Raw genomic sequence first — 14,158 nt, forward strand, 5'->3', positions numbered from 1 at the left:
GGCAATAGATGGGAATGGTGGTGAGGAGTCAGATGTGTCTGTGCTGTAAGCTCTTCAGATCAGTCCTGTCTGGACAAATCGCAATGTCTTTCTGAGAAAGATGGAAAAGTGAACGACTCCATCAGAAAGAACGTCAGCTGTGATCATCTGTAACTGTGCTGTATAGTCTATAAGTCCTGCAGGACCGGTATCTACCACTAGATGTCACTGTATGGCGGGAATAGTGTTGGGCTTTGTGGAGATTTTTCTTTTAGTTACACTGCGGTCATCTGCGGAGGTTCTCCTATACCCACTAATAGGCCACGGCCCCACTATCAGTATTCGGTCAGTATTTTTTCTCAGGAGTGGGAGCCAAAACCAGGTGAGGAACAATTGGAGAAAAGGTATAATAGAAACAAGTCACCAATTCTGCATTTATCACCCATTCCTGATTTTGACTCCCACTCCTGAGAAAAACACTGACTAAATACTGATAGTGGGGCCGGGGCCTTAGTCTGCACCAGCATAGCTGTAATCAGGGTTACCAGTAAGGGCCCACTCAGACACTGCGCCCCCTGGAGCTGAACACCTAGATATGCCTCTGCAAGTGTTACGTAAGAGGCATAATGGGGGCATTACACTGTGGGGCATCATACATACTGCATAAGGGACATAATGGGGGCATTACACTGTGTGGGGGCATCATACATACTGCATAAGGGGCATAATGGGGGCATTACACTGTGTGTGGGCATCATACATCCTGCATAAGGGGCATAATGGGGGCATTACACTGTGGGGCATCATACATACTGCATAAGGGACATAATGGGGGCATTACACTGTGTGGGGGCATCATACATACTGCATAAGGGGCATAATGGGGGCATTACACTGTGTGGGGGCATCATACATACTGCATAAGGGACATAATGGGGGCATTACACTGTGTGGGGATATCATACAGCTGACAAATACTATTGAGATCTCTGCTACTGGAAGTGGAAAGAAAGAACAAAGACAAAAAAATCTAAATAAAAATATGGGAGGAAGAGAAACCAATCACAAACTAAAATGTTTTTATACAAATGCACAAAGCATGGGCAACAAACAAGGAGAATTGGAACTACTAATGCAGGAAAAGAAATATGATGTCATTGGAATCACTGAAACTTGGTGGGACGATACACATGATTGGAATAAAAGGCTAAAAGGATACAACTTATTTGCAAGAAACAGAATTGATAAGCGAGGAGGAGGTGTTGCATTGTATGTTAGAAAAGCGTATATCTGCACAGAGATTGAAGCTTCAGAGACTGGGAGTTCTGTGGAAACTGTTTGGGTAAGAATACAAGGAGAGAACAACGGAAAGGACACCATTGTAGGCATTTACTACAGGCCACCTGGGCAAGCTGAAGATATGGATGAACTCTTTATGTATCAAATGACCAAGTTCTCCAAAAAATATGACGTAGTGGTCATGGGAGATTTCAACTATCCAGACATTTGTTGGGAATCTCTCTCAAGTAAAACTAACAGGTCAAGCAAATTCTTATCCTCTCTTGCTGACAACTTTATCTTCCAAAAGGTAGGGGAGAAAACAAGGGGATCTGCTACTTTGGATCTAATCCTTATAAACAGGGAGGAAATGGTTGAGGAGGTAAAGGTGGCTGGGACCCTAGGAGGCAGCGATCATGCTATTATAGAATTTTGGATAACTAGAGGAGGAAGACATGTGAAGACTCAAACTTCAAGGTTAGATTTTAGAAAGGCAGATTTTAAGAGACTCAGAAAGAGAATAGGAGGGATCCAATGGCTGGATGTCCTTAAGGACAAAAATGTCCAGGAAGGATGGGAAATTTTTAAAAATGAGATTCTCAAAGCACAATCGTTAACAATCCCGAAAAGTAGGAAGAATGGGAAGCATTTAAGGAAACCAGGATGGATGAACACAGAACTTAAACACATGCTAAAAAGAAAGAAAGAAATGTTTATTAAATGGAAAGAGGGAGGCATATCTAAAGAAGATTATAATGCAGTCTGCAGATCCTGCAGGGCACGTATCAGATTAGCTAAAGCTGACAATGAATTAAGGCTTGCAAGAGATGTCAAAAGCAATAAAAAAGGATTTTGGGGGTATGTCAAAAGTAAAAGAAAAGTCAAAGATGCTATAGGATTTTTACAGGATGAAAATGGAGAAATGGTAAGAGAGGATGTTGAGAAGGCCGAACTTTTTAATTCCTATTTTGCATCTGTTTTCTCTCAGAAAGAAAATGTAACATCAACTGATTTTCACTGTCCTTTTAAAGGAATAGAAGAATCCAAGTTATCTGTAAACAGAAAGATTGTGAGGGAATATTTAGCTAACATAAATGAGTTCAAGTCTCCAGGTCCAGATGAATTACACCCCAGAGTACTGAAGGAGATCGTAGAAGAAATTTTAGAACCACTCACCATAATCTTTGAAAATTCTTGGAGAACAGGAGAAGTCCCAGAAGACTGGAGAAGAGCAAATGTTGTTCCTATCTTCAAAAAGGGGAAGAAGGTGGACCCAGGGAACTATAGGCCGGTGAGTCTGACTTCTATACCAGGAAAGATCTTTGAACAAATTATTAAACAACATGTATGTAAGTACCTGGATAAGAATGAAGTGATTAACCAGAGTCAGCATGGGTTTGTAACTAACAAGTCATGTCAGACTAACTTAATTTCCTTCTATGACAGAATCACTGACTGGGTGGATCAGGGAAATGCTGTAGATATAGTATATCTTGACTTCAGCAAAGCATTTGACAAAGTATCTCACACCATCCTTATTGAAAAAATGACCAAGTATGCAATGGACCAGGCAACTGTTAGGTGGATTCATAACTGGCTTAGTGATCGGACTCAAAGGGTGGTTGTAAATGGCTTCACATCCAGCTGGATGAATGTCTCAAGTGGGATACCACAGGGCTCTGTCCTGGGACCTGTATTGTTCAACATCTTCATCAATGATTTAGATGAAGGAATTGAGGGTAAACTGATTAAATTTGCTGATGACACAAAGCTAGGAGGGATAGCTAATACTAGAGAAGAGAGAGAGAGGATTCAAAAAGACCTAAATAAACTGGAGCAGTGGGCAGCAACCAACAGAATGGTTTTTAACATGGAAAAATGCAAAGTACTACATCTGGGCAATAAAAATGAAAAAAGCATATACAGAATGGGAGGAATAGAGCTAAGCAACAGTACATGTGAAAAAGACTTAGGTATACTAATAGATCATAGACTGAACATGAGTCAACAGTGTGATGCAGCAGCAAAAAAGGCAAATACAATTCTGGGATGTATTAACAGAAGCATACAGTCTAGATCACGTGAAGTCATTATCGGTCTTTACTCCTCTTTGGTCAGACCTCATCTGGAATACTGTGTACAGTTTTGGGCACCACATTTTAAAAAAGACATAGACAAACTGGAGCAAGTTCAGAGAAGAGCGACCAGAATGGTGACTGGTCTGCAAACCATGTCCTATGAGGAACGGTTGCAGGATTTGGGAATGTTTAGCTTGCAAAAAAGAAGACTGAGAGGAGACTTAATAGCTGTCTACAAATATGTCAAGGGCTGTCACATTGTAGAAGGATCATCTTTATTCTCATTTGCACAGGGAAAGACTAGAAGCAACGGGATGAAACTAAATGGGAGGAGACACAGATTAGATATTAGAAAAAACTTTTTGACAGTTAGGGTGATTAATGAGTGGAACAGGCTGCCACGAGAGGTGGTGAGTTCCCCTTCAATGGACGTCTTCAAACAGAGGCTGGACAGACATCTGTCTGAGATGATTTAGTGAATCCTGCTTTCAGCAGGGGGTTGGACCAGATGACCCAGGAGGTCCCTTCCAACTCTACCATTCTATGATTCTATGATACATACTACATAAGGGACATAATGGGACATAACACTGTGTGGGCATCATACATCCTGCATAAGGGGCATAATGGGGGCATTACACTGTGTGGGGTATCATACATCCTGCATAAGGGGCATAATGGGGGCATTACACTGTGGGGGGACATCATACATACTGCATAAGGGGCATAATGGGGGCATTACACTGTGTGGGGGCATCATACATCCTGCATAAGGGGCATAATGGGGGCATTACACTGTGGGGGGCATCATACATACTACATAAGGGGCATAACACTATGTGGGGGCATCATACGCACTGCATAAGGGGGGCATTACACTGTGTGGGGCCATCATACATACTGCATAAGGGGCATAATGGGGGCATTACACTGTGTTGGGCATCATACATCCTGCATAAGGGGCATAATGGGGGCATTACACTGTGGGGGGGCATCATACATACTGCATAAGGGGCATAAAGGGGGCATTACACTGTGTGGGGGCATCATACATACTGCATAAGGGCATTACACTGTTTGGGGGCATCATACATACTGCATAAGGGGCATAATGGGGGCATTACACTGTGAGGAGCATCATACATCCTGCATAAGGGGCATAATGGGGGCATTACACTATGTGGGGCATCATACATACTGCATAAGAGGCATAATTTCGGCATTACACTGTGGGGGCATCATACATACAGCATAAGGGGCATAATGGGGGCATCATACATAATGCATAAGAGGCATAATGGGGGCATTACACTGTGAGGGCATCATACATACTGCATAAGGGGCATAATGGGGGCATCATACATACTGCATAAGGGGCATAATGGGGGCATTACACTGTGTGGGGGCATCATACATACTGCATAAGGGGCATAATGGGGGCATTACACTGTGTGGGGGCATCATACATACTGTATAAGGGGCATAATGGGGGCATTACACTGTGGGGGCATCATACATACTGCCTAAGGGGCTTAATGGGGGCATTACACTGTGGGGCATCATACATCCTGCATAAGGGGCATAATGGGGGCATTACACTGTGTGGGGGCATCATACATTCTGCATAAGGGGCATAATGGGGGCATTACACTGTGTGGGGCATCATACATACTGTATAAAGGGCATAATGGGGGCATTACACTGTGGGGGCATCATACATACTGCATGAGGGGAATAATGGGGGCATTATACTGTGGGGCATCATACATACTGTATAAGGGGCATTACACTGTGGGGGCATCATACATACTACATAAGGGGCATAATGGGGGCATTACACTGTGTGGGGGCATCATACATCCTGCATAAGGGGCATTACACTGTGGGGGGCATCATACATCCTGCATAAGGGGCATAATGGGGGCATTACACTGTGGGGGGCATCATACATACTGCATAAGGGGCATAATGGGGGCATTACACTGTGGGGGGCATCATACATACTGCATAAGGGGCATAATGGGGGCATTACACTGTGTGGGGGCATCATACATCCTGCATAAGGGGCATAATGGAGACATTACACTGTGGGGCCAGTAAAGGGGTCCTGTACTATGAGAACAATAGGTTTCCTCCCTTCCTGTCTCCATAGTTGGGTCGTATGTATCTATTACAGGAAACAGAACAAAAACCTTATGATTCTTATAAAGGGGCAACACAAGACCCCAAAAGAGTCTCTGTGCTAAAGGGGTTAATGCCCCCTGCGCCCAGTAATGGGGTCTCCACATACCTCCACCTGCAGAGCCGCCACCACATATATGGCTGCTCTGTGCGCACAGGAGCTGTGATGAGGTCACAGGAGGGGAGGAGTCAGGGGTCACATGATCAGGGGCCTCAGTGGATGCAGGACTCTGCTGTGCTGGTTGTCATGGTGCTGGATGAGCTGAAGTTTATGTGTGGGGTCAGGAGGGGTTTACAGTGTGGATGTAGCAGAGCCGCGTGTGTACGAGGTGTACAGAGCAGAGCCGTGTGTGTACGAGGTGTACGGAGCAGAGCCGCGTGTGTACGAGGTGTACGGAGCAGAGCCGCGTGTACGAGGTGTACGGAGCAGAGCCGTGTGTGTACGAGGTGTACGGAGCAGAGCCGCGTGTGTACGAGGTGTACGGAGCAGAGCCGCGTGTGTACGAGGTGTACGGAGCAGAGCCGCGTGTGTACGAGGTGTACGGAGCAGAGCCGCGTGTGTACGAGGTGTACGGAGCAGAGCCGCGTGTGTACGAGGTGTACGGAGCAGAGCCGCGTGTGTACGAGGTGTACGGAGCGGAGCCGCGTGTGTACGAGGTGTACGGAGCAGAGCCGCGTGTGTACGAGGTGTACGGAGCAGAGCCGCGTGTGTACGAGGTGTACGGAGCAGAGCCGCGTGTGTACGAGGTGTACGGAGCGGAGCCGCGTGTGTACGAGGTGTACGGAGCGGAGCCGCGTGTGTACGAGGTGTACGGAGCGGAGCCGCGTGTGTACGAGGTGTACGGAGCGGAGCCGCGTGTGTACGAGGTGTACGGAGCAGAGCCGCGTGTGTACGAGGTGTACGGAGCAGAGCCGCGTGTGTACGAGGTGTACGGAGCAGAGCCGCGTGTGTACGAGGTGTACGGAGCAGAGCCGCGTGTGTACGAGGTGTACGGAGCGGAGCCGAGCGTGTACGAGGTGTACGGAGCGGAGCCGAGCGTGTACGAGGTGTACGGAGCGGAGCCGCGCGTGTACAAGGTGTACGGAGTGGAGCCGAGCGTGTACGAGGTGTACGGAGCCGAGCCGTGTGTGTACGAGGTGTACGGAGCTGAGCCGCGCGTGTACGAGGTGTACGGAGCTGAGCCGCGCGTTTACGGAGTGGAGCCGCGCGTGTACGAGGTGTACTGAGCAGAGCCGCGCGTGTACGAGGTGTACGGAGCGGAGCCACGTGTGTACGAGGTGTACGGAGCGGAGCCACGTGTGTACGAGGTGTATGGAGCAGAGCCGCGTGTGTACGAGGTGTACTGAGCAGAGCCGCGTGTGTACGAGGTGTACTGAGCAGAGCCGCGTGTGTACCAGGTGTACGGAGCGGAGCCGCGTGTGTACGAGGTGTACGGAGCGGAGCCGCGTGTGTACGAGGTGTACGGAGCGGAGCCGCGCGTGTACGAGGTGTACGGAGCGGAGCCGCGCGTGTACGAGGTGTACGGAGCGGAGCCGCGCGTGTACGAGGTGTACGGAGCAGAGCCGCGCGTGTACGAGGTGTACGGAGCGGAGCCGCGTGTGTACGAGGTGTACGGAGCGGAGCCGCGTGTGTACGAGGTGTACTGAGCGGAGCCGCTTGTGTACGAGGTGTACGGAGCGGAGCCGCGTGTGTACGAGGTTTACGGAGCGGAGCAGCGTGTGTACGAGGTGTACGGAGCGGAGCCGCGTGTGTACGAGGTGTACGGAGCGGAGCCGCGTATGTACGAGGTGTACGGAGCGGAGCAGCGTGTGTACGAGGTGTACGGAGCGGAGCCGCGTGTGTACGAGGTGTACGGAGCGGAGCCGCGTGTGTACGAGGTGTACGGAGCGGAGCCGCGTGTGTACGAGGTGTACGGAGCGGAGCCGCGTGTGTACGAGGTGTACTCGAGCTGTGTGTGTACGAGGTGGACGGAGAGGAGCCGCGTATGTACAGAGCGGAGCCGTGTGTGTACGAGGTGTACTCGAGCTGTGTGTGTACGAGGTGTACGGAGCGGAGCCGCGTGTGTACGAGGTGTACGGAGCGGAGCCGTGTGTACGAGGTGTACTCGAGCTGTGTGTGTACGAGGTGGATGGAGAGGAGCCGCGTATGTACAGAGCGGAGCCGTTTGTGTACGACTTGTACGGAGCGGAGCCGCGTGTATACGAGGTGTACGCAGCGGAGCCGTGTGTGTATGAGGGCTACCTCTTGAAGCTCATCAAGAGAATGCCAAGAGTGTGCAAAGCAGTCATCAAATCAAAAGGTGGCTACTTTGAAGAACCTAGAATATAAGACATATTTTCAGTTGTTTCACACTTTTTTGTTAAGTATATAATTCCACATGTGTTAATTCATAGTTTTGATGCCTTCAGTGTGAATGTACAATTTTCATAGTCAAGAAAATGCAGAAAAATCTTTAAATGAGAAGGTGTGTTCATACTTTTGGTCTGTACTGTATATCACTTGTTTTTCATGTAGTTTTACATATACACGTACATCTGACCCCTCTTTAACAACACATGGATAGAAATAAAGGCAGAAGGGATTGTAGGTCTGATCAACAAGCTTAATCTGAATGGATACACAGCAGGACTGGTATCCCATGATATACAATGGATTAGCCTTGTATTTTGTGGAGTAGGGTTATCTTGCAGACCTAAGTGGCAGGTAGGGAATGGAATGAGGGACAGATAGACAAGATGATAAAAGAGGGGAGTTGTTAAAGAAATGGTTAATCTCTTGTGATAAAATGGAGACAATATTCAGTTCTTGTTTTTCTAGAATATTCTAAGAGAATGACGTTTCTACATACTAAAGAATTTGCCTGTAATTATCATCTGTTTCCAAGTCTGTCCAAGTGACAAGAAACATCATTCCTTTTCTCAGAAATACCAATTCTAGGAAAATACTCCATAAATGTACTAACAATGGCATTTCCCGGATTCATCCCAAGAACAAGTGGTTAGCCGAGGTTGACAGTTTCACACAGTTTTTGACTGTGACAAAGGATATCGCCCACACCGTCCATCATAGTAAACTGATAATGGTTTGACAAGTAATTATTTTGACCCAAATGTCTGCCAAGTACCATATGTCGTTTTGTGTAATCTTACCTCTTACAAAAATACAATAAAAAATTAGCATGTCTAGTAATAATCAGAGATTCTTTTGAGACAAACCTGTGAGTTCTGTCTTATTCGAACCTTCACAGCTGAGATCTCTAGCTATCCAGAATCTACCTGAGAGAAGTAAGATCCCAGTCTCTGACAGTGCAGAGTAAAAAAAAAGCATTTTTTTTCAGTTGCTAACGTGATTCACCACGCCATATCTCACCTTGTTATTTTTTACCGCTGAATTGCAGCTGTGTGCTGAGCTGGTGCAGAGTAAAAAAATCTATTTTTTTTATTGCTAATAGCGTGCCACTACCACACTATTTGAGCAACATGAGTTGGAAAAAGTGAGGTCATGGTGGAAGGGGGAATAGGCTTGGTGTTCAAGGTATAAGTGGGGTAGGTGGTAATGTTAGTGAAAGCACTAGTGAACCAACACCATCACGTCTTATCCAAACACAACTGACAACTTCTGTTACTGGACAGGCTACTCCACTCCCTTTCTTTGGCAGCCGCACAGTGGTATGCCTTGTTTATGAGGGCCAAAAAGAGCATGTGCTCCAGTCGATGGCAAGCGCTGCTATAAGTGGCCTCTCCTCTTCTTCCTCTACCTCAACATCACACACAGTACAGTCCACGGAGGTGGCACCCCAATTACCCTTGCTTCCCCCCGCATCACAACTCTCCAACCACCCAGCTGACTGTAGGGAACCACAGATGGGTGAGTCTGCAGAGCTGTTCACATATGCTATGCCATGGGCATCAGAACTGTACTCCAAAGATTCACAGAGTCAAGAGGAGGAAATCATCAACACCGATGCCCAAATTTTTTTAGGTTGGACCCGGGGCAGGATGAAGTGGGGTCAAGAAGCATTCTGACCCTCGTCCCTAGACGTTAACCCCTGGGGGGGGTGATCCTGTTGAGACTCAGATACCTGAGGCTCACGAGGACTGTACTGTGCTGTCCAGGGCAGGAAGAGGAAGAGGGTGACTCTCTGGGCGAGGAATGGGATAACACGGAGGATGATGATGAGGTTGTAGTTTCCACTTGGTGTGAACCCAGAGGTATACAGCTGAGTAGGTCATCTGAGGATTTGGAAGACAAGGAGGTTACGTTGCGTCCTACGGCGCAGACATGGAATGATGCAACCATGACGAGCACTGCATCCTTATGGGCCAACTCACGTTATCTGGCAACTTTGCAAAAAAAACTCAGTGGAGGGAAAAAGTGCAATAATTTGACTATTACATGCATGAACCTTCACATGCACAATCAACATGCATTACTCTGGCAATCTCACTGTGATAAAATGCAAACCAGCGGATCTCAACAACTGTCAGCAACCCCATCAACCGCATTTGCTGCCTTCTTCCTTGTCCTTTGTTACCGTGCCAAGGATTGTCACGCAGGTCTCTGACCGCAGAACTTCCGGTTCTTTACCCCCTCCATTCAGGCTGAGTGAGAACCCGGCAGCTGTAACGGAAGCCTGCTGTTTTTAACTGATCTCAGAGAACGAGCACACCACAACTTTCTCAATCCACCATAACATCTCCACCTGCACCTCACTCAGGGTCCAGTAGTTTGTCCGGTTCACCGTATTCCGCCCTCACTCAGCACTGCAGCCAGCTTTTGGTCCCGCAGTTGTGGTCACGCAAAAGATGGTTTCCTCCTACACATGACAAAGCTAAGAAGTTGAACTCCACCATCTCCAATCTGTTGGCCACGGAAATGCTACCTTTCCGCCTCGTAGATACAGATGGTTTCCGAAAGCTCATGGCTGTTGCAGTCCCAAAGAACAAGTTGCGCAGTCGCCATTACTTTTCTAAGAAAGCTGTGCCTGAGTTACACCAGCATGTCGCAGACAACATCACCCGTTCCTTGACTAAATCTATGTCTGACAGGGTGCATTTCACCACAGACACCTGGATGAGTAAGCATGGCCAGGGACGTTACATATTGCTGACTGGGCACTGGGTGTCTCTGGTGGCTGTGGGGGCAAGCAGGGAAGGGGCTACTTGGAATCCCCAAGGCTTGCATGACAAACCTGTGTATTTCACACTTCCTCCACTGCTTCTGCCTCCTCTAGGGCCTCCACCTGCGCACTCAACCTCTGCCTTAATGAGATACGCGTTTCAACTGTGCTGAGCGAATTACCACCAACTCCGTAGTGTTCAGCCAGGGCTCATCGCAATTAGGCAGTGTTAAAATTATTATGCCTTAGAGATCGCAGTCACACAGCTGAAGAGTTGTGGACTGCTTTCCAGGCTGAGTTTGAGCAATGGCTGTCTCTGCTGAAGGCCGTGTGCGATAATGGTGCAAACCTGGTGGCGGCCATACGCCGAGGCATGCTCACATATGTGCCTTACATCCTCAACCTGGTGGCACACAAATTTCTCAGGCAGTATATCGGCCTGGATGAGCTGCTGCAGAAAGCACGGAAGCTGTGCGCTCACTTCTGCTATTCGCACCTCTCAGATCATTGACTTGCATCGATACAGAGGTCTTTGTCCATGCCAGTTAACAGGTTGATATGCGATATGCCGACACGGTGGAATTCCACTCTACACATGTTGCAGCGACTGTGGCAGAAGCAACGAGCCCTGACGCAGTATGACCTGGCAGTACGAACTGGGGCATATGACGTTTACGGAGTGGGCACAGATTAAGGATCTCTGCACCCTTCTGCACAGTTTCGAAATGGCTACTAAGATGGTTAGCTCTGACGATGCCATTATCAGCATCAATATTCCAGTCATCTACATGATGGAGCAGACTTTGAATAGCCTGGGAGGTGGTGGTCCCAGATGAAGAGGAGGATGAGGAAGGGATAAGAATGTCTCAAAGGTCCAGACTGTTGTTACACAGGCGTGTGCTGAGGGAGGTTGGATTACTGCAATTGAGGGGGGCTGGTGATACCCAACAAACTGTTTGTGAAGGTGCAAGAGCCGAGGAACAAATGGAGGAGGAAGAGGTGATGGGTTAGCAACAGTCAGGAAATTAAAAGGATAATCATCCCTTCTCTGTTGTTTGTGGTTGCCAGGAGGGGACGGAGGAAACAAGCATCAGTGTTACCCAGCCACCAACACAGCATTGGCTTGGACCTCATGGAAGCGCCCGACATATGAGTGCCTTCTTGCTGCACTATCTGCAACATGATCCTCGTATAGTTTGGATTCAAAATAGTGCTGACTATTGGGTTGCCACTCTGCCAGATCCACAGTATGAGAGTAAATTTTGCCACCCTGGAAAGGGACCAGCGAATGCTGGAGTATCGAAACAAGCTTTTACACAACCTTAAGAGAGGTTTTCCCCAAGACAGCAGTGATGCACGTCAATTCATCAATGCCAAAGCATTAGCAGCAGCCCAGTGTAAGTGGCAGAAGCAATTTCTGTGAGTCCTTTGACACATTTTTTACATCAGCTCGTGCACCAGCACAACAGAGTACAAGTCTAACACGTGGTGAACAACTGCAGAGGATGTTGCATGCAAGAGTATATAGAGCTCCATATCAATACCATCAGGGAGGGTTTGGACCCTTTTACATCTTCAAAAATGGATGAGTGGCCTGAGCTCACCAATCACCATTTGGAGGTTTTATCATGTCCGGCAGCCAGCATTCTCTCAGAACGTGTCTTTAGCACTGCTGGTGGTGTCCTGACGGATAAGAGCAACCGGCTGTCCCCTGAAAGTGTAGACAACCGAACTTTCATCAAGATGAACAAGTCATGGATCTCCAAGGACTTTTGCACCCCAATCGCAGAATGTAGAGACTAGGTGATGTTCTAGATTTTAGTATGCTGCATTGATCTCACGTAATTGCAATCTGTGAGATCTTTAGCATGGCTTCTGGGCCTGCTATTGCTGCAGATATTAATAATTAATAAGCATGAAGAGGGAGGGCGCACTCCGAGGACGCGCTCGGGAATAAAGGCAGGAGGGATAAGAGGGAAAGCCCAATGGTATGTATCATGTAGCTTTGCCTACTGATCAGATGTTAATCACAATGTCATAGATCTCGTATCATATATTATTCTGCTCATGGACTTTTATGACATATTAATGTCAACAATGACATCATAGATTTTATATGTCCCTTAGATTGTCACATGCTGTGAGGTAAAATTATTTACATCTATTTGTCCTTTATTTCTATATTTAGCTGCCATCATTCTAGGTCTTATATATCCCTGCCGCAGGGATGCTTTGTATAACTAGTTTTAGATGTTTTTACTTTGTGTGTTACTCTTTGCGCTATATAATAAAATATACATTTACTTATGTTTGATAATTACATGGTAGGTGTGCACATCCTTGTGTGGTGCTGTTCTCTTACTTACCTCGTTGCTGCAGATGTTAACACTAATTTTTGGAAATGTGAACACTCCTGGTTGGGTCTCCATCTGCTGGGTTGGCTGTAGTGGAAGAGGTGTCGGTCCCAATTATACTATATCTACTCTAGCGAAATTGATGCCACTTTAGTGATGTCTGCCCCTAATTTGATCGGTTTTGGTAGCTTTTGGGCCCGTTTGAAGGTGTTGTGTATTCGTTTGGTATTACCTCCCATTGAATCCAATGGGGTTTGGAAATGTTTGATGAATGTTCAACTATTTAAATCGGCGTCTATTGCAAATTCTACGATCATAAACCGAACATTGAAATGTTCACTCATCTCTACTCATGATGATTTGACAAAACTATGTTTGGTTTAATTTTTTCCTCCTGTGAGGAGTCGTAGTACCTAGGATCATATAGGGATAATCAGGGTGAAACGACTGTAAGCAGGGGTACCACAACTTGTGCGCTTGATTTAGGGTGCCAACCTCTGTGGTAAGGAAGAGTAAATAATGAGGGATAACTAACAGGGAAAGAATTGAGGCTCCATTCCCCTCCCCCTACCTGCCTTTAACCCCTGATTTAATTTATATGGCCTAGGAATTATATACATTTTTTTTTTCATTTCTAAAGTGACAATGTGTAAAATTTGCCTGATTGGGAAAATGAGTAGTAGTTCCTTTTTAATGAGGTATAAATATAGTATCTACATTTTAATGGATGAGATTTTTCTTCATGAAACATATTTAAATACACACACAGCTCGGCTACATATGCACAGTTACATACACACAGCTCTACTACATATGCATTACCCCATTTTGCAGTTCCATCCAGGTCGTGTGATTAATTACATGATCTGAAACGTCCTTGAGCTAGTCAGGTGGTAGGTCCTTCATCTGTTAACTCAGGACGTGCAACCTCTGCGCAGGTCCTGGTACCTTTCTCTCCTGCTCTTCACCAATTAGTTACATAAGTGTCGGGCTGGAGGAGAGAGCAGTTCTCTCAGTGTTCAGGAAGGACACTGTCTCATTGTTCTCCTCTGTCACAGGAAGCTGCCTCCAGTCTATAAGATGCACTCACTTATTAGCAAGATCTTTTCTTGCTAAAATTGTCTTATAGTCCAAATCATACAGTAAGTTTTCAAGTAGTTTTCCTTTC

At 46.8% G+C, this 14,158-nt stretch overlaps 2 protein-coding genes and 1 pseudogene across 3 annotated transcripts in view; 1 reads left to right on the forward strand and 2 right to left on the reverse strand.

The window, feature by feature from the left end:
* The window catches only part of LOC141182831 (uncharacterized), a 168,595-nt gene extending 166,022 nt beyond the window's left edge, over positions 1 to 2,573 (reverse strand). Inside the window, exon 1 of one of the 2 annotated variants that reach the window (XM_073660958.1) lies at positions 2,434 to 2,571. In XM_073660958.1, the coding sequence (XP_073517059.1) occupies positions 2,434 to 2,436 (3 nt within the window). In that variant the 5' untranslated portion in view covers positions 2,437 to 2,571. Of the gene's footprint in view, positions 1 to 2,433 lie in introns of both variants that reach the window. The other variant, XM_073660959.1, reaches the window with a different exon arrangement.
* The window catches only part of LOC141182832 (uncharacterized), a 618,372-nt gene that overhangs the window by 401,981 nt on the left and 202,233 nt on the right, over positions 1 to 14,158 (reverse strand). The window lies entirely within an intron of this gene.
* The window catches only part of LOC141182848 (uncharacterized), a 248,286-nt pseudogene that overhangs the window by 117,656 nt on the left and 116,472 nt on the right, over positions 1 to 14,158 (forward strand).

The sequence above is a fragment of the Phyllobates terribilis genome, unplaced genomic scaffold (genome assembly GCF_046119375.1).
Source record: "Phyllobates terribilis strain yellow unplaced genomic scaffold, ASM4611937v1 Scaffold_36__1_contigs__length_13169755, whole genome shotgun sequence".
NCBI lineage: Eukaryota > Metazoa > Chordata > Amphibia > Anura > Dendrobatidae > Phyllobates > Phyllobates terribilis.